The sequence below is a fragment of the Ciconia boyciana genome, chromosome 2 (assembly GCF_034638445.1).
Source record: "Ciconia boyciana chromosome 2, ASM3463844v1, whole genome shotgun sequence".
In the NCBI taxonomy this organism is placed as follows: Eukaryota; Metazoa; Chordata; class Aves; order Ciconiiformes; family Ciconiidae; genus Ciconia; species Ciconia boyciana.
In genome coordinates this window covers 110,461,982-110,487,953 of record NC_132935.1, presented here as the reverse complement: position 1 = coordinate 110,487,953, position 25,972 = coordinate 110,461,982, and the positions used below count along the sequence as shown (strand labels likewise).

General features: G+C 39.3%; 1 protein-coding gene across 8 annotated transcripts in view; it reads left to right on the top strand.

Annotated features, from left to right (window-relative positions):
* COL15A1 (collagen type XV alpha 1 chain) overlaps window positions 1-25,972 on the top strand; it is a 158,950-nt gene that overhangs the window by 59,562 nt on the left and 73,416 nt on the right. For all 8 annotated transcript variants that reach the window (XM_072853514.1, XM_072853512.1, XM_072853509.1 and 5 more), the window contains exons 6-12: window positions 4,431-4,557; window positions 5,822-5,940; window positions 11,371-11,499; window positions 12,133-12,159; window positions 14,766-14,828; window positions 22,149-22,226; window positions 24,271-24,333. In XM_072853514.1, coding sequence (XP_072709615.1) covers window positions 4,431-4,557; window positions 5,822-5,940; window positions 11,371-11,499; window positions 12,133-12,159; window positions 14,766-14,828; window positions 22,149-22,226; window positions 24,271-24,333 — 606 coding nt within the window. The remainder of the gene's footprint in view (window positions 1-4,430; window positions 4,558-5,821; window positions 5,941-11,370; window positions 11,500-12,132; window positions 12,160-14,765; window positions 14,829-22,148; window positions 22,227-24,270; window positions 24,334-25,972) is intronic.

Sequence of the window (25,972 nt, the reverse complement as noted above, 5' to 3'; positions counted from 1 at the left end):
GAAGTAAATTGCTATGCTGAGCGTGAATGAAACAAGTCAAAGGTCATACTTGAAAATGCAGTCTCTGAATAAAGATGCTTAGCAGTGTTGATGGTGCATATTCTAATTTTTATTTTTCTGCTAAGTAGCTCAGTACTGTGCAGTAGGAATGGATAGCATTCTTTGGACTATTTCAGAATATTTCCATTTAATGGGCCTTGTGAATCAGCCAAAAAGGCCTCAGTGAATCAGCAAAAAGGTGTGCTTAACATTTGTGGAAGAGGTGTCTTTTCATAAAGAATTTTTCTGTGGAGTCTCTGCTAATTGATGATTCAGGCAAAAACTGTCCTTGGCACATCTTATCTATAGGGATCTTCAGAAAAATATAGCCTGAACTACTTTGTATGTCAGAAAGGCACTGCCAGAAAGGAAAAGTAGGGAACAGCAATTTTCATTGCCAGTTCACAAGTGTTCAAGCCTTTTCATGTGTGTTGTAGTACTGGGTTTGTGTGATTTTTTCCAGGAACAATACTATCCATTTTGCTTCATTAACCTTACATCTTTATGAACTAACAATCATAAAAATACAATAAAGGATCATAGAATATTTCAGATTGGAAGGAAGGTCATCTAGTCCAACCTCCCACTCAAAACAGAGTCATCAGTCAGATCAGATCACAGTTTTCAGAGCTTTTTCCAGTCTGGTCTTGGAAATATCTGAAGATGTAGACTGCAACAACTTCACTGTACAGCCTGTTCCAATGCAGGTCTATCTTCATTGGTGAAAATGTTTCTCCTTATATCCAGTCAGAACCTCTCTTGTTTCAACTTAATGCCCATTGTCACTTGTCCTACTGCCAAGCACCACTGTGAAGAGCCTAGCTGCATATCATTGATGAACTCTGTGTAGGTATTGGTAGGCTGCCACCAGGTCTCCCATAAGCCTTCTCTTCTCCAGCCTGAAGAAGACCAGTGCCTTCAGCCTTTCCTCACGCAACAAGTGCTCCAGCCCTTGTCTGTTTTGTAAGATATCTGCTGAGCTCACTCTAGTTTATTGATATCTGTCTTGTAATAAGGAACAAAACCAGGCACAGTATTCTAGATGTTGTCTAACAAGTGCTGAATAAATGGGGCTAATCACTTCCCTAGACCTACAAGCATATAGCCAGAATTCCTGTTAACACAGATTTCTTTGCTGTCAGGGCATGCTGCTGGTTCATATTCAGCTTGCTGTCCACCAAGATCCCCAGGTCCTTCTCTGCAGAGCTGCTTCCTGGTTTGTCTGTCCCCAGCCTGTGTGATTGCAAGGCGTTCTTCCTTCCCAGGTGCAGGACTTCATGTTTGTCCTTGCTGAGTTTCATAAGGTTCATGTTGGCATATTCCTCCAGCCTGTCCTGCACTTGAGCATATTAATTGATGCACCTCCAACTCCCACTTTGGCATTATCTGCAAACTTTATGAGCAAGCATTCTGCTGCCTCCTCAGGTCACTGGTAAAGCTGTTAAACAGAACAGATCCCAGGATGGACCCATGAGTATGTCCCATTAAACACTATGCTCTGAGTTCAATCATCCAACTGTTTTTTTCAGCCATCTTGTTGCTCTTCCATCCAGAGTGTAATGTCCTAGCTTGGATACAAGAATATTGTGGGAGACAGTGTTGAAACCTTGCTAAAATCAAGGTGGATGACATCCACTGATTTCTCCTCATCCACAAATCCAGTCATTTTAACACATAAGGCAATCAGGTTGGTCAGGCATGATTTACTCTTGGTAAATCCATGCTGACAGTTCCTAGTTACCTTCTTCTCCTTCACGTGCCTAGAAGCATGTTCTAAGAGGACTTGCTTCATGATTTTCCCAGAGATCAAAGTGAGGCTGACCAGTCTGTAGTGATGTGGATTGTTCTTTTTGCTTTCGAGTAAATGTAATAATCTGAGAGTAAATGTTCCAAATGAGTTTTGCCATTTTTAAACTATTTTTTTTATTATCCACACACTGATCACAAGAAATGGAAAAAGTTTTAAATTATTTTTATGGGGATTCTAAAGTATGTTCTGGATTGCATATTAGTATTTGTATTCTGTATTTGTCCTTGTTTCTTCATTCATAGTTAAATATAAAATCCACTAACAAATTTTACCTTTCAATAACCTAGTCCCTCATTGTTTAATCTGTGTTCTTTATAGAAGTGACACACACACTTTTATACATATTGACACAAATAAGCATGGAACCAGACTTCTTTCAGTAGTGACAGACAACAAAAGTTGCAAGTTGTAGCTGGGGAGGTTCAAGCTGGATTTCAGGAAAACTCTCTTCAATAGGATAACAGTGCAGCACTGAAACAGGTCACCCAAAGAGGATATCAAATCTCTGTCCTTAGAAGTTGTCAAGATTTGGTTAGACAAAGTCATGGCTGAGCTGATCTACTTACATGAGTGGTCTACCTACATGATCTTGAGAGGTTCCTCCCAATGAAAATTTCTTCCATGTGCCCATGCAGCTTGTGTGAATCTTCACTCAGTGAGATGGGTTGGGGGCCATTTTTTCTCTATGTCTTTTCAAGTCCCCTGTGGCTAGACACATCCTTTCAACTCCATTGGCTGATGTTGATCACTAACCTTTGTGCGTGGTTATTAGATACTACTTCTTTATTCCACAGATATGTCTTCATGTCTAAACTGACTGGAATTATTTCAAGAGATTTTGTTGGGGTTTTTTTCCAATCACTTCAATAAATTACGAGCGTACTTTTTTCATTATCCTAATTCTTATAATTCTGTCAGGCAGGTAATCACTGTTATCTGTCAAGTTTACATTCTTATGAGTGTAGTGTGAGGTTTGGGTTGTTTTTCTACTATCTTCAAGTAAATACTTCTATTTTTCCTATTGTTTTCTAGTGCAGAGAGTTAGATTTGGGATATTTACTAATACTAGGGGGGGGGCCATTTTATAGCTTTTTTTAATTATTTCTCAAAATGAAGCATTTAAATCTTTGTCCTGCTGTTGCTTTATTTATCTTCCCAGTGAGAAATAAACATCAGGAATGCTTTATAGACTGTACAATTGAGCACATTCTGAATTGTGTGAATTATTTTCTACAGTTCATCTGAAGTATTGGTTATTCTTCAATTCTCCCATCAGAAGAGGGAAGTCACTGGACATTGCATTTAAAGGGAAAAGTTGGTCCTCCTTTCTCAAAGTAGCCAAGACCCAGTCTTAGTAAGGATTTTTGAAACACAAACCCCTGTAATACATGACTAGCTTAACACTGTAAGTTTACTATGGTTCAGATAAACAGGCTGCATAAAAAGGTTTATTGCTCTCTGAATATTAATTGAAATACTCCTACACAAAATGTCAAGAACAAGATATATAGTTATAAGAGAAATAAGAGCAATCAAGCATTTGTTTCTTTCTCAAGTGGAGTAAATAAAACTGAAATCAAATGTAAAAACTTTTGTCAACTATAGTGGGGATCAGATTTGGCCCACTGTGGAAAATATTTCCTTTCCCCTTCAAATGGAGCCCTAAAGCCTATTTTCAGTATATTTCTTAATAACAAGAAGTATCTTGAAGCTTTTCCTCAATTATAAGGATACAAAACCAGTGAGATAAAAATCATGCCAATGATTCCTTTTGCTGACAATTCAGGAACTATTTCAGCAAGCCCTATTATGCCACTTTGCACATCTGTTTCAAGACCAGGATGCTTGGCCCATTAAGTTGGCTCTAGGTTACCATGGCAACATAATCACTTTTAAATTTTCTTTAAATTGCAAATGCAGGTTTGCATGAAGTAATCTCCTCACTACACTGAGACAGCACTTCTTCAGGTCTCTAATTCCAGTAGGGAGTAGGCTCTTTGTATTCCTGCATGCAGCTCATACCAGATTATTGAAATGGCCACATCTTGCTCACCCACAGCCAGCATGGGGAAGGGTGGGTACCAGCCAGCTCTAGGCTCTTAGACCTGCAGTGATAACTTTACATTCCTTGTGTTTTCCTCTCTCTCTATGGGTTTGTCAAGTGTACATCACTTGGTTTGGAGGAATGGAGTTCAAAGGCATTGTGCTAGTTTTTCTCAAGAGCTTGACCATATTAGCGTGACATCTGCTGATAAGCAGAAACTAGATGTGTACTGTAAACAGGAAAAATGAAATAGAAGGTGAAATAAAATAAAAACTTGTAAATGAAAGAGAGTGTATATATAGGCCATTAATAAATTTCAGTTTTTATGGCAGCAATGACAGTTAATGGGCAGCATATGAGTAAGGACAGATACTGGCAATACATTAAGTGGAAAAGATCTGGATTTCTGTTTTGCTTCATAAATGTGGTATTTTTGATTACTATGCTTTGAGGAAGGTAATCTACTGATTCTTGCTTTAAAATATGTGATACGCTTTTTCTCTAAACAGTTCTTTGGCATTTTATGGTTTTTTTTAGCCTGAAGATACGTTGGCTGAGCCAGTGGAAGCCCCCCCAACTATATTGTCTTATTTGGAAGAAAATGATTTCTCTGGAAATCACAGATCAGAAGAAACCTCTGAAGCAGCTAAACTTAAAGAACAAGGCACTGCCTCTTTTTTTTGTGGGGGTGGGGTCATTCAAGTTCTCTGGGTCTGAGTCTGTCGTTTCCCTGTGTATGAAAAGCCACTGTCATATTTTGGGTGCTGCCAGGAATGGAAAATCCTATGGTTTTGGACATCCTATGTGTTAGAAAAGAATTGGCACATCAAACATTTGGCTTTGAAACTGCAGTCTGTTAGACTGCAATTTGTTAACAGCAGCAAAGGTAAGTGGTAGCAACTACAGCCACCGTTCAACACATCTCTCACTTTTCAGTCCATATAGGTGCTTATCTCAGTTATTGTTGTTAAACATGCAGAGAATAGATTTACCCTTCTATAATGTCGAAGTTTCAGTCACACAACTATGGTTTATATTTTAAAATGGAAAAAAAAAAAAAAGGATAAAGCAAAGAAGCTGACCTGAGGAACTGCTGCTATGATACTCTACAACACTCCAGTAAAGTGCAAGTGTTAGGCAAAGGGAATGAAAGGAGAAAAATCCTCTTCATGCTGCTCAGGTCAGTGAGAAGCTTGGCACTTCTTGAGACATACCTCTGCAAATAGTGCTGCTGGCTCTAAAGCCACGTGGAACCTTTAAAAGGAATTTAAGATGAGTATTTAATTTTATGACCTTCTGTTATAGTGAAGCACAGCCTTTCATGTAAAACTGAATGCCACCACTGAATAAACAACTATATCCTATTTATGTTCCCTGCAAAGGATGTGAATCTGCCTAGCGCACCAATGAGGTGTTTTGGATGCAAGTGTAGGCAGCAAAGTGATAACAGCAGGGCATAGTGCACTGAGGGATCCAGTCCCCCACTAGTAAGACAATTTCAGTGCACTCCTGGAAAACAAAAAGTAAAGCTAGTTATCTTAATAAGGCCAAAGACAATGTTTCTATTTAAATTTCATACATACTTCAGATAGTACCTCTTCTACATACCTCTTATTTTTTATGTTATATAGATGAAAAATAAGCAACCATCAGACTAGAGCTTGAGGCAAAGAAGATGATGCAATACAGTCTTTGTCCTTAAAATAAACATTTGTTTTATAATTTTATTCTCACTTTCCTCTTTTTTTCTTTCCTTTTAAAATTTTCAGAGTTATAACATGACTAATATTAATCTTTGGAATGTATTTTGCTAATAATCTAAATAATTTCTTTTTTCATACAACTTTCAGCATCTGTGCTCTGATAAATACCTCTGGGTGGGTTTTATTTTGCTCTGTCTCTCATTAATAAGTGATTATTTTATTTAGATTCAGCTGTCATGGAAACTGGACAAGGCAACAGTGAATCTACCACTGTCACACAGAAAATCTTAAGAGAAGAAGATGGCTCTGGCGCTAGTGTTTTGCCAGGAGTAAGCGGAGAGGAGGTTTGTACAATGGGTTTATCATATGCTTTATCTTTTTGTCCCAAGAGCAGGAAAACATATGAGTTTTACGTGCTTTTCTGAGTTGGTACCTTTATCTATTCCATCTTAGCAGCATGCCAAAACAGAAGTTACTTTTAAAATTCTTGAACGTCCTTTCATGACATCAGACTGAAAAGCACTGACACTATGCAGAAGTTTGGATCTATCACCATTGAAATAGGCTTGAGTTTTTTGACTAACAAAACGAATTTGTTCTTTCAGTTTTGCATTTTTTCATTTTGCATTTAAGAAAGTGAGAAACAAAGAAAATAACCAACATAAATCCTCACCATAAAAGCCCACAATTTTGATTCCCTAAAAGCAGACATCTTGGTCTTACTCACAGTAACTGCCTTGCAGGTGAAATTCCTGCTTCTTCTCAGAAGTGTGGCATGTAAACAGATTTAAAGTTACACCCTTTGAGTGCTCACCAACTGCTTCTGTGTGAAGTACCAAGTGCAAAGACGCACTTCATTATCACAGTGCTTCATTATCAGGTCATCCAGTCAGAAGACTAACACTAAAACACACTAAACTCTGGAGGAATCCATGCCTAAAATGTGTAACACTGGCTTCCCTTAGTTGCCCACAGACTAATCTGAAAATTTATAGTTTATGCAAATTATCCCTTTATCAACCCAAACTTAGTTGAATTACCATCCACGAGGTTGATCCTATATTCCATGTCTTGACAAGGAAATGACTGCATGGATTGCACTGGAAAAGCATCTGCAACTCCTAGTTATTTCTTTAAGAAAGTAGTGTATGCTGCCTCCTGACAGCTGTGTATGTTAACATCCAGAGATTAAAAATCCATTTAAAAAGTAACCAGCAGCTTTCCTGGCATTCACAATACAAAGATGCTTTGACTAATAAAACATTAGTTTTATTAGTCAAAACATTTTATTAGTTTTAAAACATGAACAACCTTTCCACCCCCAGATGGCCTTATAAAGGACCAAAGTTGAGGCAAGTCAGTGAAGTTGTTTGGGGTCCTTGTATTACTCACGTCTGTGTCAGAGCAGTTACATTAATAAATGCTGTTTATAGCCATGCCTAGCTTCTCTCTAGGCTGCCAGCACATTTTTTAGTACTCTAGAAGAGGCAATATCTGGACATTTTTCACATGTCAGAGATGCGTTCCAAAAATCCTGGTCAAGCTGTCTTGTTGTAAGGGTCCAAGCAGGACTTCCTTTCAGGATTCCTCCTGATGGAAAAAGACATTCTAGAAAGTTTGCGTGATGCCATCAAGTGAGTTGTACACCACTGAACAGAGGAAAGTCTGACAAAGATGGGCTGTAATTTAATTAACAATTCAATTCTGCCAGGACCAGGAATAGCTATAAATTACATGCAAAGCATTGAGACTAGTCACATTTTCAAAATCACGTTTTGGCAACCCCCTTATAAAATTAGATACTCCTTTTGGGTAGACTCCTGTGGGTCTGGCTCCTAGACAAGGAAATTAAGAGAAAATGCAAGGCTGTAGCCTCTCTCTACTTTGAGGTTCACACAGTACTAAGAAAAATGGCAGCCCTTTTAACTCCTAAATAGAGAGTACTCCAGCCTACATGACTGCAGGCACTGGAAACCCCAAAGGGCTATGCCAGATGTAGCAAAGTCACCCTCTCTGGTGAGATACTGGGCTTTGAAAGATACTGTGCCTACTGCATTTGTAAGGCAATGTGTAACCTGAATTTCATGTGATTCTGCAAATTAAAATTATGTATGCCCCTCATTTGGAATCCTGTGAGTTGGAGGGCTCCAGCTACTCAAATACTTGCCCTACTTGCTGACATATTTCAAAATAATCAGCTAGCAGTACATTTTTTGTTAATTAACATTCCTGATCCAACAGCCACCACAGATTTTTCTAAGCAGAAAATAAATAATGACCTTTCCTTCCTCTTGTCTTTGTGACTCCTACGCCAAAAGTCTGTTCTTCATATTGCTTGAAACTGCAGTCAGTTATGACTGCTTCTGTTTGCCAGAAAACATACAGCCTCAAGAGTGATAGAACTATTATTCTAAAGTTCTATATTGTGTGTTTTATTCAAGTGTTTAAGGTTGTTCCTTACAGGGTCTTCTAGCATATCTGTGTTTGTTGTGGTAAATTATAACAAATGATGAAACGTTAGATTAAGGATCATCCATTGGAGCTGACATACAAGAGGCTTTAATATTTGTTGGAGGACTTCCAAATATGATTCCTCTAACATTTTCATGTCTGCAATCACATTTTTTTAAAAGCAGCAATTTTAATGTCAGGATGAACCATTGTTCTTACAATCTATTTTTTTCAGTTTTGGGCTATTTTTCTTAAATAAAAATCCAGTCTTGATTTAAGTAGTGTGACACAAAAAGCTTAAATCTATTGTGACAAGTAGTTTTGCTACTTTACATTCTTTACAAGTTTTTTCTTGAACTTATTCCAATTTCCACATCCTTTTCACTACATAGATACCCAAGATGGTTATACAATATGGTAATGAACAATCTTTTAGAAAATAATAATAATAAAAAATTTTACAGCATTGAAATCTGGTCTTTGTGAGTACATAGTAGGAGTGGCCCTATGTCCTGTAAGTTTACCATTGTGCAAGATCTCCATTGTACCAGTTATGCAATTTGTAATCCAATTAATATGGGTGACACTGATCAGGCACAGCATTGTTTTTTCAATGTTGTATAGAACTCAGACAAATGCCCCTCAGGAAAATTTGCTAAAGTCAGATCAACAGTGTTACTGTTATCAAGCATACATAACAAAGAAAATTATGACCTGTTTGTCAGACAAAAACATGCTGATTTAGCATTCATTATGTTCACACTGCCATTTTATATTAGAATAGAATAGAATAGAATAGACTATTTCTGTTGGAAAGGACCTACAATGATCATCTAGTCCAACTGCCTGACCAATTCAAGGCTGACCAAATTAAAGCATGTTATTAAGGGCATTGTCCAAATACCTCTTAAACACTGAGAGGCTTGGGGCATCGATCACCTCTCTAGGAAGCCTGTTCCAGTGTTTGACCACCCTCTCAGTAAAGAAATGCTTCCTCATGTCAAGTCTAAACCTCCCCAGCGCAGGTTTGAACTATTCCCATGTGTCCTATCACTGGATCCCAGGGAGAAGAGATCAGCACCTCCCTCTCCTCTTCCCCTTCTCAGGAAGCTGTAGAGAGCAACAAGGTCGCCCCTCGGCCTCCTTCTCTCCAAACTAGACAAGCCCGAAGTCCTTAGCCGCTTCTCATAGGACATTCCTTCCAGCCCTTTCACCAGCTTTGTTGCCCTCCTCTGGATGCATTCAAGGACCTTCACATCCTTCTTAAATTGTTGGGCCCAGAACTGCACACAGTACTCAAGGTGAGGCCGCACCAATGCTGAATACAGGAGGAAAATCACCTCTTTTGACCAGCTGGTTTGATGCACCCCAGGATGTGGTTTGCCCTCTTGGCTGCCAGGGCACACTGCTGACTCCTATTGAGCCTGCTGTCAACCAGCACTCCCAGATCCCTTTCTGCAGGGCTTCTCTGCAGCCACTCCTCTCCCAATTTAAATTTGTGCCCGACATTACTCCTTCCTAGGTGCAGAATCCGGCATTTTGACTTGTTAAATTTCATCCCATTAATCATAGCCCAATGCTCCAAACTATCTAGATCACTCTGCAAGGCCTCTTGTCCCTCAAATGAGTCAACAGCACCTCCCAGTTTGGTATCGTCAGCAAACTTGCTAATGGTGCATTCAACTCCTGCATCCAGATCGTTGGCAAATATATTGAATAGAACTGGCCCTAGAATTGAACCCTGAGGAACACCGCTGGTGACCGGTCGCCAGCCAGATGTAGCCCCATTCACTACAACACTTTGAGCTCTGTCCTTCAGCCAGTTCTTCACCCAGCACACCATGAACCTGCTCATCCCACAGCTGGACAACTTGTCCAGAAGGATGCTGTGAGGGACAGTATCAAAAGCCTTACTAAAACCCATAAAAACTACATCCACTGCCTTCCCTTCATCCACTAGGCAAGTGACCTTATCATAGAAGGATACCAAATTAGTTAAACAGGACTATTCCTTTGTGAACCCATGTTGAGTGTGCCTGATGATTGCATTACTCTTTAAATGCCTTTCAACAGTACTCAGTATAATCTTCTCCATTATTTTTCCAGGAACTGAGGTTAAACTAACAGGTCTGTAGTTCCCTGGGTCTTGCCTCACACCCTTTTTGTAGATTGGAATAACACTGGCTAGCTTCCAGTCAGCAGGGACCTCACCAGGCTCCCAAGACCTTTGGTTTGATTTAGTTTGATTGAGAGGGGTCCTGCCATAACATCCATTAGCTCCTTCAGTACTCAAACAACCTGTGTCAACAATCCTGTTATCTCACTCAGGTTATGATCTTACCCCCAGCTTAGTTAACTAGATTCTCTTCTAACATGTCCAGATGGGAAAAAAATCTCTAATGAGACCAGATGAAAAAATCTCTGGTCTTTGGGAACTTTCCTAGTGACAAAACCCAGAAAGACCTTTAAAAAAATCAGCTAACAGCTCCCTTGCTGAAAGCTGTCATCCTGCTAACTTTAAAATGCTTGATAGTTACTATATTACATCCCTCCTAGTTTCATTAGCTACTAATGGAATACAAAATATTTCATTGCTGCTATAAAACGTGTGTAAATCCTAGTGCTTGTTTCAAAATATGATACAAAAATGACTTAAATGTTCCATACTGTATACTGGATTTTAATTTAAATATGTATTAATGTCTGAGCTTCAACCACTGAAAGGGTTTATTTTGTTCCTGGTATATTTAAATTATTCTTTTTATTATTCTTACTTTCTTTTGACCAAATACTGATGCTTAGCAATTTTTTGCTCTTGTTTGTTGTCTATTTTTACTCTTTACTATCAGTTTCCTCATTTCATCTTCTGCCACTTTCCTTTTTAACCAAGCTGGATATGTAACCCTCTTTTGTTAGAGTTGTAGATCTCAGGGGAGTTGGCTAAAGCATTACTAAACATATCCTTTTAACTTTTACAATTTTCTCCCAGACAGACTGAGTTTGTTAAACTGGTCTTTTCCAAACCTACCTTATTGATTTAGACTGTGCAGATTTGTGCAGACCGTGGTCATTTGCATCTAGGTAACCACCTCTTATTTTTTCCAGCTCAGTGAGCAATTTATTTGTACTTGTATGAATGATCTCTAATAGGGACTGCCTTTGCTAAATGGATTATATTGTTTGTATGGTGCCTAACAGGTTTCTGACTGCATTGAACAAAGCAGGGGTTCTAGGAGAGAGGGAAGACAGTGGAAAAAAAAGAGAGAAAAAAATGGGAAAAGTAATGCAACACATTTTTCATATGTCATATTTTCATTACTCAGGGCCAGAACGGTCAGGAAGGAGAGGATGGGCCCACAGGATCTCCAGGAAGGCCAGCAGTAGAAGACATGCAGAAAAAAGATCAAGGACCTCCTGGACCTCCAGGGAAACTTGGACAACACGGTCAGCCTGTGAGTATTTTCTGTCTATTGAAAGAATGCATGTATTTTGGAAAGGGTAATAGTAATTCATCACACACACATAAAAGGCTGAAACTCCACAGCCTCACACACTGTCATCAGTTATACTTCTACAAGATGGGTTTTTAGCCCCACCAAATCAACTCAGGAGTGTCATATCTGTTTTGCACATGTGTCAACAGCTATACAAGGGCCTGATGAGAGACAATCTATCTTACAAACAAGCACAAGGCAAACAACTGATGTGCCAATATACTAAATTTCTTAGAGCTGAAATTCCACAAACTCTTCGGGCAGCCTTTGCAGTGCTGCACCACCCTCCTCCCAGCTGTCATGTTTGAACATGTTCAAAGCTGCTGGACTTCAGAAGTCACATGCCTCCTTCAGTGGCTTCTGTATATTTAGGATGTTTCACACTTCCTATGCTTCTGAACCGTCCACATAACATGTATCCAATTAAACAGAGGTGCAAAACAGATCACACTGTGACATAGTATTTGTTAACAGTTCTGGTTTGTTATTTTGTCACTGCATGACACATCAAGCTACAGTTAACTGCTTTTCTCTGTTTCTTCTTTGTTACAATGTTTTATTTACCTTTCTAACAAAGATGTTTCATTTTAGGGCATTCCTGGTAAAAATGGATTACCAGTAAGTACTCTTTTATACATATTTTTGTTAAATGGAGAAAAAAAAAACAACAACATTTTTTATCAGAGACTCAGCTACATTGAAGCTTAAGCAGCAAAGTGCTTTCTCCATGTGATCTCTTTAAAAGGCAGCTCTGGTGCTGTAGTTGACTTCCTCAGGTTGCCAAGAGAGGGGGACCCAGGTTTCTAAGAGAAATTTGTGATTTCCCAGTTGCAAGGAAAGTAAGAGGCACAGCATGCCATAAGCAGCTGTACAAGGAGTCCAGCTCTGGTGAGGCTGGCTTTTTTGCAGAGAAGACCTCCAAAAAGAGGACATACTCAGACCCAGACCTCTTCCAGGGCAAAACAAAGTGCTTCATTGACACTTCATAGACACATGCTGCCATGTTGCCTGCACCTAACCTCAGCTGCTATTAAGTTTCCAGATGTACCCCTCACCCCTCAACTCTTGTACCATAATTCCTGCTTTTCTTTCTCTGCATTCCTCTATTTTACCTCTTCTGTCACATTTGCTGTCCTCTTCCTGTATTGTTCCTTCCTCCCTTCTCCAGATGTCTCCCATCCATAGGTCAATTCACCACGAGCCACTGATAGATTGCATATGCATCCTCCATGGTGAAGTATTGCCCAGCAATGCACACAATAACAAATTCCTATTTTCATAGGAATTCCTATCAGTCATATTCTGTGAGTGTCTCAGCTGCTGTTGCATATCTGTCCTCTGTTGATGCTTTACTACCTGGCTTCTTTGTTTCCTTACTCATTATCTGTTGTTGCCACTTTGTGCATCCTTCTCTTCTCTAAGACCTTCGCACCCAGAGGCTGTCATCTTACCATGCCTGCTCCTCCTTTTGTATACTGCCATGCACCACTGCTGTGAACTTCCTGTCCATTCCTGCTCCCTGCAAGTGACCCTCAAATGAAACTGGTATGTTTTAAGATATTAAAAAATAATTCAGTAGTCATTCATGGGATTCATTATTCAGCTTCTGCATGAATGCTGCCTGCATACATTGGTATGTTCAGAGAAATGTAGCTGTTTTTGCAGATATTTAGCCTAAATTCAGATTATGTGTCATTAGGATGTTTATGGGCAAGAGGTTTACATTTTCATATTAGCAGAAGTCTGACTACTTTCAAGCAGAACATTTCAATTCTTCAAATGTAATTCAAATGCTTCCAGAGCAATAGTTTTGTCCTTGTAAACAAATCCTCGTAAAACAATCCTATTTCTTATCAATGACATTTTGTTATATCTTGTGAAATGAACCATAGTCCTGTATTTTTTATAGATACTCTTTTGTCCATGTGCAGCTGGGTTCTGATCTTGCATACACCTATGCAACTTTACTATTGGATTGATGAGGCTTCACTCAGCAATAAAATTAGTATGCACTAGATTTATATTGGCCATGTGTTTGCCACTTTTCTATAAACTTGATACCAGTCACTCTACAGGAAAAATAATAATTGGAGAAAAAAACCTTTTAGTCTTACTGGTACATTTTTCTCTATAATGAGTTTATATAACCCATCTTTAAAATTAGTACAGCCCTAAAACTTGAGCAGTAGAGTCCATAATCACAGCTGTCCAGATTCCCAAAATGCCATTAGAGAAAAAAGAATTTATTTGCCTTCTGAATTTTTTTCCAGTGTCCTAACTGAATTCATACATAGCACCACTTTATAATAGCACTGACTTTAAAGCTGGTGGGAGTCCTTTCTAGCCAATGATCAAGTCTCTATAGGAAGAGCATATGCATGTTACATGTAGATAAGACGAACATATACAGAAAGGTTATTTGGGATTAATTTGACTGGTGAAGTTCAGAATGGAAAATGGGGTGAAATGCTATGCACATTCCCTGTCAGATGCATGTCCTCAAGAAGCATCCTACTTGGTAGGAACTGAATATATTCAGGTGGGTCAAGGCAAAAAGGATTTCAGTAGAGCGTGGGAACAGGCTAATGCCAATGATATGATTTGGTGCACTCAGGGAAGCAGTTTGCAGTAGTGTGTTACAAATATATCTCGCTATTCTCTGTTGACTATCACTTCTGTATGAAATTAAAAATAGATTTCTTCCAAGTGTCCATTTTCTCATAGTCTGAAAGTTGTTAGGGAAGAGGCAGAATTCTAGCTGGGAATTTACCTGCTGTAAGCATATTCAGCAACTTTGGAATAAATGAAGACTTTCTTACCTCTTAGATAAGTAAATGGCTGAGAGACAGAAAATTTGAAGAGGACTTTTCAGACAGCTGTCACTATTTGTTCTAGTGGAACATTATAGTTTTCAAAATATTTGTCATCAGTGCTGTGTGGTCCAGTTGTCATCCTGTCAAATCCAAATGCAGCCTGCCAAGTGTTTCCATCTGTATCCCCTAAACAGGCTTCACTGCCACTTTGTTGTGGGCAGAGTAGATGTGGTGAGAGGCACATTTTGTGCGCTGCCAGCTGCATAGAGGTGTAAGTCCCATATCTCTTCCCACTTTACAAACCAAGAGTTAGAATCTAGCACCCTTAGGTCCAGCCTCTGCTGCTCAGTGTACAGCCTGTTTAACTTGCATAAAAAATAATGTCTAATCAAAAAATTTATTTCCTTTTAGGGTAAAAATGGAATTCAGGGGTTGCCAGGACTGAAAGGAAAAGCAGGCCTAAAAGGCGAAAAGGTATGTATCCTGTTAATAACCAAAAATCAATCCGATACCATTTATTCTTGGACATGTGCTAATTTATCTGACCCTGAGAGAAAAAAATAATAATAATAGGGAATCACAGGAAGAATTTAAACATCCTGTTGTTAGCCCATGAATCTGCACAAAGGGCAGCCATAACAAAATCATAAGGATTTTTCAAGAATATGAATAATTTTCAGCAGTAGAAAAAGATGGGCTTTCACAGGAGAGCTAAGGAAGATATATTTAATACTTATTAAAGAAAAATCAATTCTTATATATAACTGCTCTGTGCAACTTACTCCACTGGCTAAGTGATTTAGCAGAGGCAGTATAATCATATTACCCTTATGAAATGAACATAATGGAAATAAGAGCTAAAACATCTGAAGAAACAACTTGTATCACTTCTGAGCTGAAGTGAGCTATAATGGATTAATCTATCATTAAAGCACGTTGTCCACAAAATTGGCATTCAGCCCGTTACTCCACGTGCCAAATTAATAATTCGTTTCATCTGTTTACCAAAACAATTCAAGCTTCATAAATTCCCAAACATAACCCATCTAAAGCTCATGTATTCAGTCTCCAGTACAGGTACCAGGTCACGAGACTGCATGGCGACCCCCCATCTCTTTGACTAGCTGAACAGTCTGTTGTAATGGAGAGCTACGTTGGGCAAAGGGTTATCATAAACTGAAGAGAAGCGAAGGCATGTCAGGCAGTTAGGAAGCATCTCAGGTACAGCACGATGGGGGACACTCTTGCACTCCCATGGTGAAAGCAGCACGTCTGGGACCCATATCAGGTACATGTTCACAAAAGCAGGCAGCACGGAGACAAACAGCAGGACTTAGAAGTCCATGCACAGTTACAGGGCTATCACCTTTCTGAGGTTAGAGACATGGTAGGATAGCTCACAACTGGAGTGCTGCAGCGTATGGATACAGGCTGTTCAGGAAAGATAGGCTGGAAAGGCAGATTATCAGTAAGACATTAAGTCAGTTGGCAACAGGCATTACAGGTGCTCTGTACAGGCATTTCAGAGCCTCGTTTCTGAAACCTCTGAGCAGTCTCAAATCAGCAAAGGGCAGTTCGATGGACTTGTTGAGCGACAAGTCTCTTTCTCTCCACTTTATCTGTCCATTCCTCCCCACTCTTCACCCTATCCCCAACCCTGGACTGCACTGGCAGAGTTTAGCAGCAGCAATCAGAAGACTCTAGACTGCAGGGAAAAAATTAATGAGAAGTAAATTGCAGATTAAGGACTGTGGTATTGGTGGAGGACTTGGACAGGGTGCTACTTACATCTCCATCGGTGCTAAAACCTGCAGCATGGATCACAGAATCCCAGAATCACTGAGGTGGGAAGGCCTCTCTGGAGATTGTCTCATCCAGCACCCCTGCTCAAAGCAGAGGCAGCTAAAGCAGGTTGCCCAGGACTGTGTCCAGTTCGGTTTTAGTATCTCCAAGGATGGAGATTCCACAACCTCTCTGGGTAACCTGTTCAAGTGTCTAATCACCCTTAGAGTAAAAAAAGGGGGGTTGTACATTTAAATGGAACTTCTTATATTTTGATTTATGCCCATTCCCTCTTGTCCTTTCCCTGGATACCACTGAGAAGAATCTGGCTCAGTCTTCTTCATTCCCACCCATCACATTGTTGTGGTTTAGCCCTAGTCAGCAATTAAGTACCACACAGCCGCTCGCTCACCCCTCCCCCCACAGTGGGATGGGGGAGAGAATCGGAAGAGCAAAAGTAAGAAAAATCATGGGTTGAGATAAGAACAGTTTAATAATTGGAAGAAAAAAAAATAATAATAAATTGTAATGAAAAGGAAAACAACAAGACAGCGAGAGAGGAACAAAACCCAAAGGAAAAAAAAACAGTGATACAACCGCTCACCACCTGCCGACCAACGCCCAGCCAGTCCCCGAGCAGCGACCGCTACCCCCCAGCCAACTCCCCCCAGTTTATATACTGAGCATGACGTCATATGGTATGGAATAGCCCTTTGGCCAGTTTGGATCAACTATCCTGGCTGTGCCCCCTCCCAGTTTCTTCTGCACCTGGCAGAGCATGAGAAGCTGAAAAGTCCTTGACCAGTGTAAACACCACTTAGCAACAGCCAAAACATCAGCGTGTTATCAATATTATTCTCATACTAAAATCCAAAACACAGCACTATACCAGCTACTAGGAAGAAAATTAACTCTATCCCAGCCAAAACGAGAACACATATATGCACATTGAGAAGATCCCCCCCAAGTCGCCTTTTCTCCAGGCTAAATATAATCTCTCTCATCCTCCCCTCATAAGTCAGAAGCTCCAGTCCTTCAGTTGTCTTTGTGGCCTTTAACCAGGCTCACTCCAGTATGTCCCTATCTTTCTTGTAGTAGGGAACACAAACCTGGACACAGTACTTTAGATGAGTAGAGCAGAAGGATAACTTCCCTCAACCTGTTGGCAACGCAGCAATTGGTGCATGGTATCATGTAAGTGTTCTGTGGTTCAGACACTGAAAGAATTGATTGTGATACCACCAAGAACTGCAGTGCCATTAATCTCACTTGAATAATATTACAGCAGTTCTAGATACACTTTAACAGTAGCATACTCTAAGTAGTGTGGCATAACTCATTGTGCTATTAGAGTACAAGACAGACTAGGCTAAGGTTTCCAAAGCTAGAAAGAATAGTATGCACTGATTTATAGCAGTGATGTACCTAAAACTGTCCCTACTCTAATGGGTCCCTCAAAATGACTACTGAGTTTGTAAGTGGATATCACTCCTATGACTTATGTGGCATTCAATACTATAAGCTGTCAGGTAAAGACCACAACACTCTTCATTATGGCATTATGAGATGATTTTTCCTTCCTTTCTAAATAACCTCCATCATATTTTCATATCATGCCAAAACATGCAACCAATACAATCACTTTCCAACAGAGATGGATTTTCTACAGCACTTCCCAACCAGCTCAGTGCTTCTAAGAAAAATCACACAAACACCACTGAGAATAGTTTCTAGGTTTTACTAATAATAACAATTCTATATGTAATACTAATAATTAATTATACATATATCTTGGTATAACTCAAAGGCAAAGTTTAGTTCAAAAAAATATTCTGCAACAAATGAATTAACAAGGTCTTGAGTGATGAACAATAGATGTTAGGAATTAATGTCATGATAGTTGCCCATTTTGGACAACACTGTATCCAGAGAACAGCACTTCACCCTATTGTGGGAGGGGCAGACTGGTTTTGCCCCAGGAGCCATGTGGACTCAGGAGCCTGCCAACTCACTATTCTTCCCTTGCATGAGTGGACTGCATAGCAGGGTGAAACAATGGCTGTTCTGCTCTTGGAGAGCCATCACTGGGACAGTGATAGACAGGAATAGTACCTCCTCCTAGGCTTGAAAACGTGTGTTACAGCAGTCTCTGAGAAGAAAGGTACCATCTTGGTACCCCACTGGTGGCAGGGATTCATGTTTTCTTTTGAGCTGGCACTGGTCTCAGACACTTTGTGTCTGGAATATTGGTCAATCCTTCATGACATGTCTACACACTTGTTAGCCTTTCCACGACTTTTGCTGAAGTCCTTGAGCAGGGGTAGAATCTCTGGACATAGCCCTGGAGCTACAGAGGTGTCTGTAGCCCATGAGTCTCTATAACCCTCTCCCCCCATTTGGCTAATTCTCTACATTCTTCTTTCTTGATACAGAGCTGATGCAGATAGCACCTTCCCTCTCTATGGACACTTGCTAGGAGCCTCCTTTGGTTCTTCTGCACTGTGGAACTACTATAGTCCCTCTAGCAAAGGCTCAATTTCCCTTATAGGGAAATTGTCAATCACATAGTGAAAAAGCTGAAAAAAATGGCCTAAACGTCATTTTACTATTCTCTTCACAAGTTTCCTGCAAATCTGCTTTGGTCATTCTTGTGACTAGAGTCATTTCCAGGATGCTTGGTACTGACATCAATAATTCATGTTAGTAAACCATAAAATCAGTCAGATTGCTTTTAATGAAAACAAAGCAAATAGAAAAGATTTCAAGATTATAGTTGTTTACGTTTCTTCTACTTATAAGCAAAGTGCAAATTAGCAAAACCAGCTTTATTTTGCAGCTGCTGCAGCTGCAACTATTGTTAGGTAAGCATTTTGATCTCCAGTGACAAGTGCTATATCTACACTGCCAAATGAAACAGGCCCAGGAACTGACTGAATTGCTGATGGTTCAGACTTGCGAGCATGGTCCCTGACAATGTTTTGGCCCATGTCAAATAGACCTCTCTCAGATAATGCCTCAGCATTGTTCAGGGGTAGCATCGGTTGTTAACTGTTCCCAGTATGCTGCAAGATGAGACTGTGCATAGGTTGGCTCTGTTCATTCTACATGCTCCCCAAGTGCTATCCCAGCAGGCTTTTTACTCTCAAATACTCATCGTGCTAATGGGTTGCAGTATAGTTTGCATGTTATTTCATGACAATTGCACAAAACCCCCATACTCAAAATATTAGCTTTGAACATATAGGGCTAAGGGCCTAATTAACAGGAGGCCTAGGGCCAGGTACCTAAGTACTGTGAACACAGCCTGTTTGTTCTACCTGACTTCAGGGCCGAAGGTCCTCAGCCTTATTTTATTGATTAGAATAAGCATCACAAGGAGAACATTTTGGCAGCAGGAGAAGCAGCTTAGCTATAGTGAGCTAAGGCTATATCTGGAAGCAAAAGACTCCTGTACTCTAATCCTGATTACTTATATGGCTGTTTTAGTAAAGATACCTTAAGCTTTGTTTTCCATTTTTAAAATTGGGCTAATATTTTCAAGGGATACTTCAAAGAGGCATTGTGAAAATAAGTTAGCAAACAGGTGCTAAAAATCCTAACAATATGTTCAAAAGCACTATGGAATACTGACAGCTTCATATGCAGAGCTTTTTCTTGGTGATACTTTAACCAGACCCAATTACTGCAGCATAAAGCAAGACAAACAAGAAGACACTGCTCTGATCCTCTTTTACATATGTGAATATTTTTTAAATTATTAGTTGTCCAGAAAATTATTTCTTTATCCCAATCAGTGTGACTTCCTAGGACCCATTATGTTGGTAGGGTGAGCAAAGCCTAAAGAATTGATCTGTGCACACACACAAAAAATTCAAACCAGTTATGCTGTCTGAAGATAGTCAGCACTTTTTTCAGCATAATAATATTTAAATTTGAGGACCAGTAGCAGGATCCACCTGCCTGTTTCTGGTCCTTCTCATTGAAAATGGAAAGCTGGGAATGAATGGAGTGCTACATATCAGTGGAGAGTGGGGAGCTGGCTGTCACTTTTTCACTGTGGTCCTTGTTCAGTGCAGAGACACAGCCATAAGATGCTCCTTGGGAATGGATACAATTAAGCTTCCTAGACATGACTGGGATCCAAATTTGAGAGCTGAGGGTTTTTTCTTCCTTGTAGTACACACAAAGTAGAAGAAATTGCATGAAAAAAAGCACAAAACAGTGACAGGAGCTAATGTAATAATCACTGAAAAAAGCAAAGGATATGTTAAAATGAATGAAGAGTATCTGTAAATGAACATGCTGGCAGACAGTTAAAATAGCCCCTAATTAATTAAACACATTTTCTGTGAATGTGACTGAAGTATCACTATAGGAACCATTTCACAAAGCCACAGGGAACAAAGAAATGAATGAATACATTTATCTAATGAATTCTCAAGCATAAAGAGCAAGTGACCAAGAGGCAGGTAAAATTCAGTGTTTCCTGCTATGTGACTAAATATATGACTTTAGAGAACATAATTAAAATGTTCATAAGCCCAGATGATAACAAATGGGCAGGTTAGAGGGTAAAGCAGAGATCAGTAGAGGCTGGCTAACAGTGTCAGTTATGTCTCTGTGACTTATACCCCTTTAAGAAAGCTCAGTGCAACCAGTCTGGTTTCTCTCCTCCTGGTGCAAGGTGGGAAGGAGGTCACACCTTGCAGCTCTGCAGTGTCAGGGTGGATGGGTAGGAATCTGTGGTACATGAAAGCATTGGTAGAGGGAAGGCTAAGCTTTTCACTCCCAATGGTGAGAGAAGCTCTGGGATATGAGCAGACTAAACATACATCTGTCCTGAAACCAGGATGACCATGTAGGGAAGAATGTCCAAAATGCACATTGAGGAACTTCTCAGAATGGTGAACTGCAGTTGTTGAAGGCCAAAGGCAAGAAATGTGAGACAGCCAGGGAGGGAGAGGAGGACACTTGTGTTTTCTCCTGGCATTCCCTCTGTCAGATGTATCAGGTAAAAAGCAAGTGGGATCAATCACTTTTAGAGCTATACAAGACTTCAAAAAATGAAAATAAATGAGTGCAAATCATTTGATGAAATCAACATGCATATTAAGCAATCATAATGTTTTGGTCTGCCAGTTATTTATGAATCTATTGGCCCCATTTTAGGGGATGCAGTGGCACATCTTTCTCCCAAAAGAGTTCAAAGCACAAAGGTCAAATCCTGCTTAGTGAATTCTCCAGAAAAAGGTACATAGATAGTTGAGAATGAAAAGATACATTATAAAAGACTTCCAACTTAAGATTTAGAAAGTTGAGGCAGAACCTCAACTCTTGACTTGAGTGAAAAATGGTGGAGTTGAGCAGAAAATTTAATAAAAGTTGTAAATATCTTAAGCAGAAGCACTTCAAACTAACCTCAGCAAAATGTCAGAGATGATGTAAGAAAGCCAAAGAGGAAGAGATGGTAGTAATTATGACAGAAAATGACACAGTTCTGTACAGGGCCTTTCTTTGTGTTGGCAGTAGATAAAGGTCAACACATAGAATAATAATCATGACATGGTGGTATTGGAAAAAGCATTATAGATAGTAGCAATAAAATGAAGAAATTAACTTATTGAGTACCATGGTGTGACCACACTTTCTACTTATTCATTTATTGGGGGGGGGCATATAATGTACCCTAAAAATGCAAGATCCACAGTCAAACATTATTCTAACAAGAAATATATACTATCTAACACTGTTAATGCTGCTTGTACATTTGCAAATTCATTGCAGAACTTAGAAAGGGAAAAGTCCTTTCTTCCTTTGCCAATGCAGAGATCATGTTTCTTGGGAGCTTGTCTTAGACATGAACAAAGTTCAGCTCTGCTCATAGCATCTAACCAGACACTTTTGTTGTTTCTTGTGACTAGAAATCCACACAGATTGCAGCTAGTGCTGAAAAACCCTGCTCTGCATTTATATGATTAAATCCTTGATGATTTATCTTCATTACTGTTTTAGGGTGATCCTGGTGAGGGATTGCTAGGACTCCCTGGACTACCAGGACCCACAGGACCATCTGCTCCTTCCAGAGGATTAGTGAGTATTTGGAGTTCTCTGTCAATGAGCTCAGCTTGCCATAGAGGAATCCAGAAATAAATAGAAGATTTTCTCTGGGAAAGTAGCCTGACTGCCACAGAGATAATCATGTTTTCTAAAACACTCATGCAGAAATGCAAATAAATGTCTGAGTACTGTAATCTACATAAACACCCAGTATTCACATTTTAAAAAGCCAGTCGATGTGCGTTCTCTCCTGTGCAAAAGCAATATATGGGAGAACAAGAGACAAAATTTTCCTCAAAAAGGCATTATAAACCTGAATTATTCATTTCTTCCCACTACTGAACACAGAAATAGTTTGACAGTCACGTTTGCTGTCATTAAAGACTATAACACATATTTTGAATGGTCAGTACTCAGGCAATGTTAAAGAATATGTTTCAGATTCATCTCTCTTCTGTACTTGGACCTTTCCCACTGTTTCCATGAGGATACATGGGTATGCAGCTGAAGAAGGAATCTGGCCTGAATTTTCAATTCATGGTGTGGGAGCTGATTTTATATGTAGACACAGCCCACCACTGACACCAGTGGAAGTCCTGTGGTGGACTTTTAAACAAAACTATGTGTCACACTGAATATTGTGAGTATTTAATAAGATAGTTTGCAACATATTCCAGTGATCAAAATGGATTATATGCTCCCCTGATCTAGGGTCTGCTGAATTATACCAATCTGTTTCTGTAGCATAAATAGAGTAACAGTGTTATGAAGGGCTGCACTATTTAGCCTCCACTGATACTGACTTCAAGAGACCAGCAAGGCAGCTCCAGATCACTAGGACAAGGTGCTCCAGTCCAACAGCTTTTCTCACCCACAGGCCACTTCTCTAAACGTAGCAGTGAACACCAGGTCCTGCACAGCCTTTACTGTCTTGTTGTCTGTGATAGCAAGTTTCAAGGCCTTTTATTCTGGAGTGAAGTGAAAGAAGTCTCAGTGCAGCCAGGGAATGCATCCCTGACTCCTGGGCTTTTGAAACATTAGCTTTGGTACTACTATAATGATTCAGGTACTAGTTCTCTGTACTTTGGGCTGTAGTTTACAAAGCATACACAGCTATGAAACTCATCAAGGACTTGCAATGGGAATCTGTAGTTAATTTACTTTTATATGAGTTGACATTATTTTATTTTAAATGTGGTAGAACTCACACATGTTGAAAAGTCATATTTCAACTGCCAAGTTTGTTTGCTGTGCGTCTTGGTTTATTCCTTCTAATTTTTGAAATTGTGAGTTCTATAAAACTTTCATAGCAAGTTCTATAATTTAAAAAAACGGATAACTGGACTTCATTTCACTTTGCTATATATACTCTGCAGACAAGTCATGGCAAATTTTCCATGTAAAATACTTTTTTTTCTTCAGAGATTTTAAAAAATTCTTTGACAGTATGTATGCTGACTGTAGTTTGCACTATAGGTTCCATAATATAGGAAGATGGTTTGAAGCTGAAGAAGCTTGAATCTCTGAAATTGTATTATAGATGAGCACAATTACATTGCAATACTAAAACCAAACTGTTTTTCTAACAAAATATTTTAGAAAATGCTTTAGTATTTTAATTTCCCTTTATAAAATGCCTCTTTGGATTCTAGTTGTAGCAATCTCAGAATTGTTGGAATGTCAGAATTGTAGGAATCTCAGAATCTCAGTTGTTAGGCATGCATTTTAGGATATTCTTAATGTTGACAGGTATCTTTCCAAAGTTAAAATTTGGCTGAGATATTGCTTCATCTTCAGTTCACTTAAAGAGTCACATAGCATGTGTGTCCTACAGGATTGTTATCACTGTACTCATAGAGCATCTGCAGGTAAATATGATCTGAGTGTCTACAAAGTAAAATGGTATGAAACACCAGAAACATGACTGGAATGTTTTTGTTGTATTATAATTTATTTCACTAGTGACAATCTGCTGCAAGGATATTGACTATAACTGTATTTGCAGTAATTGGCAAGTGATATTTTCATTTGTCATCTTTAGAAACAATATTTTAAAATGGAGTTCTCCTAATTTCAGCATAGACTGGAACCTGAAGAATCAGGTTCTGGAGACATTGATGGTGAGACTGAGATTTTAAGAGTAAGTATATATCGATGTTTATTTCTCATTAGCATAATAAAGAGCTTTACTTTACTTATCCAGATAGTAGAAGGTCCATTTCACAATGCAAACTTTGTACATGCTTAATTCACAGCATCCAGAAATGCTTTGTAGGGTTTCGTTTCAAGATCTGAAAAGGCCTAAGTGTATGTGAGTGGGGAAGAAGTGTGAGAAAGAAAGAGGACAACAAAGAAATAATGGCAAGAGGACTTTTTAAAATGAGAAAATGCTTTTAATCTGATTCTGAGAAGACAGTAAAGAGGACAGAGATGGGACTGATACTATTCTTTGCTTTTTTTAATTTGGAGTACCTGTTCTAAAAAATAAGTATGTCTGTATGAAATACTTTACACTGCAACTTCCACTGTTGATCCATTTTGATGATCATTTGAACTTCCCTGTATCCTTGCCTTTGTGAAGAATTGTAACACTGTGGCATCAAGGCTGGCTAGCAGACAGAGGTGCTTTGGCTTAGTGAAAATTAATAAGATTTTGATGCACATATTCCTGAGCGAGGTTTTCTGGGCTGTGTAACATGGGAGACCAGACTTCTGTGATTGGAAAGGACTATTCATGCCAGGCAAACCGGGGTCTTGGGCTATGAATGCACACTTGGCCATTGGTTAAACTCGGACAGTCAAAGCAGTTGCTGCTTTAGATGTTTACCTCATCCTTCTCCTGGAGGTGTCTATCTCAGCTTCAGAAAGAGCTTATATGGCTTGTGAATCTACTAAACTACTTAATTTTGCAGACATAATATTCAGAAAAGTCAGCATCAATTTCAGTTCATTTCAGTAGGCTGTGCTGTAAAATGCAGCTGATTCATGAGCTTTCAGCTGTGCTTGGGACCAGCAGGCTCCAGGAACAGAGCAGAACAAGTGGAATGATGAATACTGGTTTACCATTTTAGCTTAGTCTGTCATTCTTAGCAATATCTGTCAACAGCCTCAAGTAAGCTTTGATTTAGGAATTGAATTGGTGCATTGGTCTTGTGCTTTCCCTTCAAAGAGAACTGACATATTTTGAGAGACAGTACTCAGATGAGCATGGCTCTGGTTTAAAACTGGGACGTCTGCCTTGTTTTTCTTGCTCTGCTTCTGAGCTGTTGAGTGGTAAAGGAAACATTTGGAGTGGGGATTTTTTTTCTACTTTTTTTTTTTTTTCCAGAGGTGAGGCTATCTTTCCTATACATCCTGCACAGAACAATGTGCCTTTTTGAGGAAAAATAACATCAATTAACTAGAACTTGCTGCCAGATCTGGAATTATTTTATATGTTTTGTTTTGTTCTTGAGCCACTTCTTCACCCATTATCCCTAGACAGTCAGCCAGATCTACTTTTACCATGTTCCTCTTGAAAATCCAAGTACCAATCTATAAAATATGTATTGCAGTTGCAAATAATGTGGTTTTGCATCCACAGAACCAGTCAGATATGTAATGAATCAGGCAATATATTACAGTTAAGGACAAATGTTAGGAAAATGAGAAGTCAAGTGGCTGAAGATGAAGAGACGTAAATGAGAAGGCTTTTACTGATCCATCTAGATGGAGTGAGAGATAATCTTTTATTCAGTCTTTGGGATGGAGCATTTCCACCCTTCGATTACAAGCTGTTT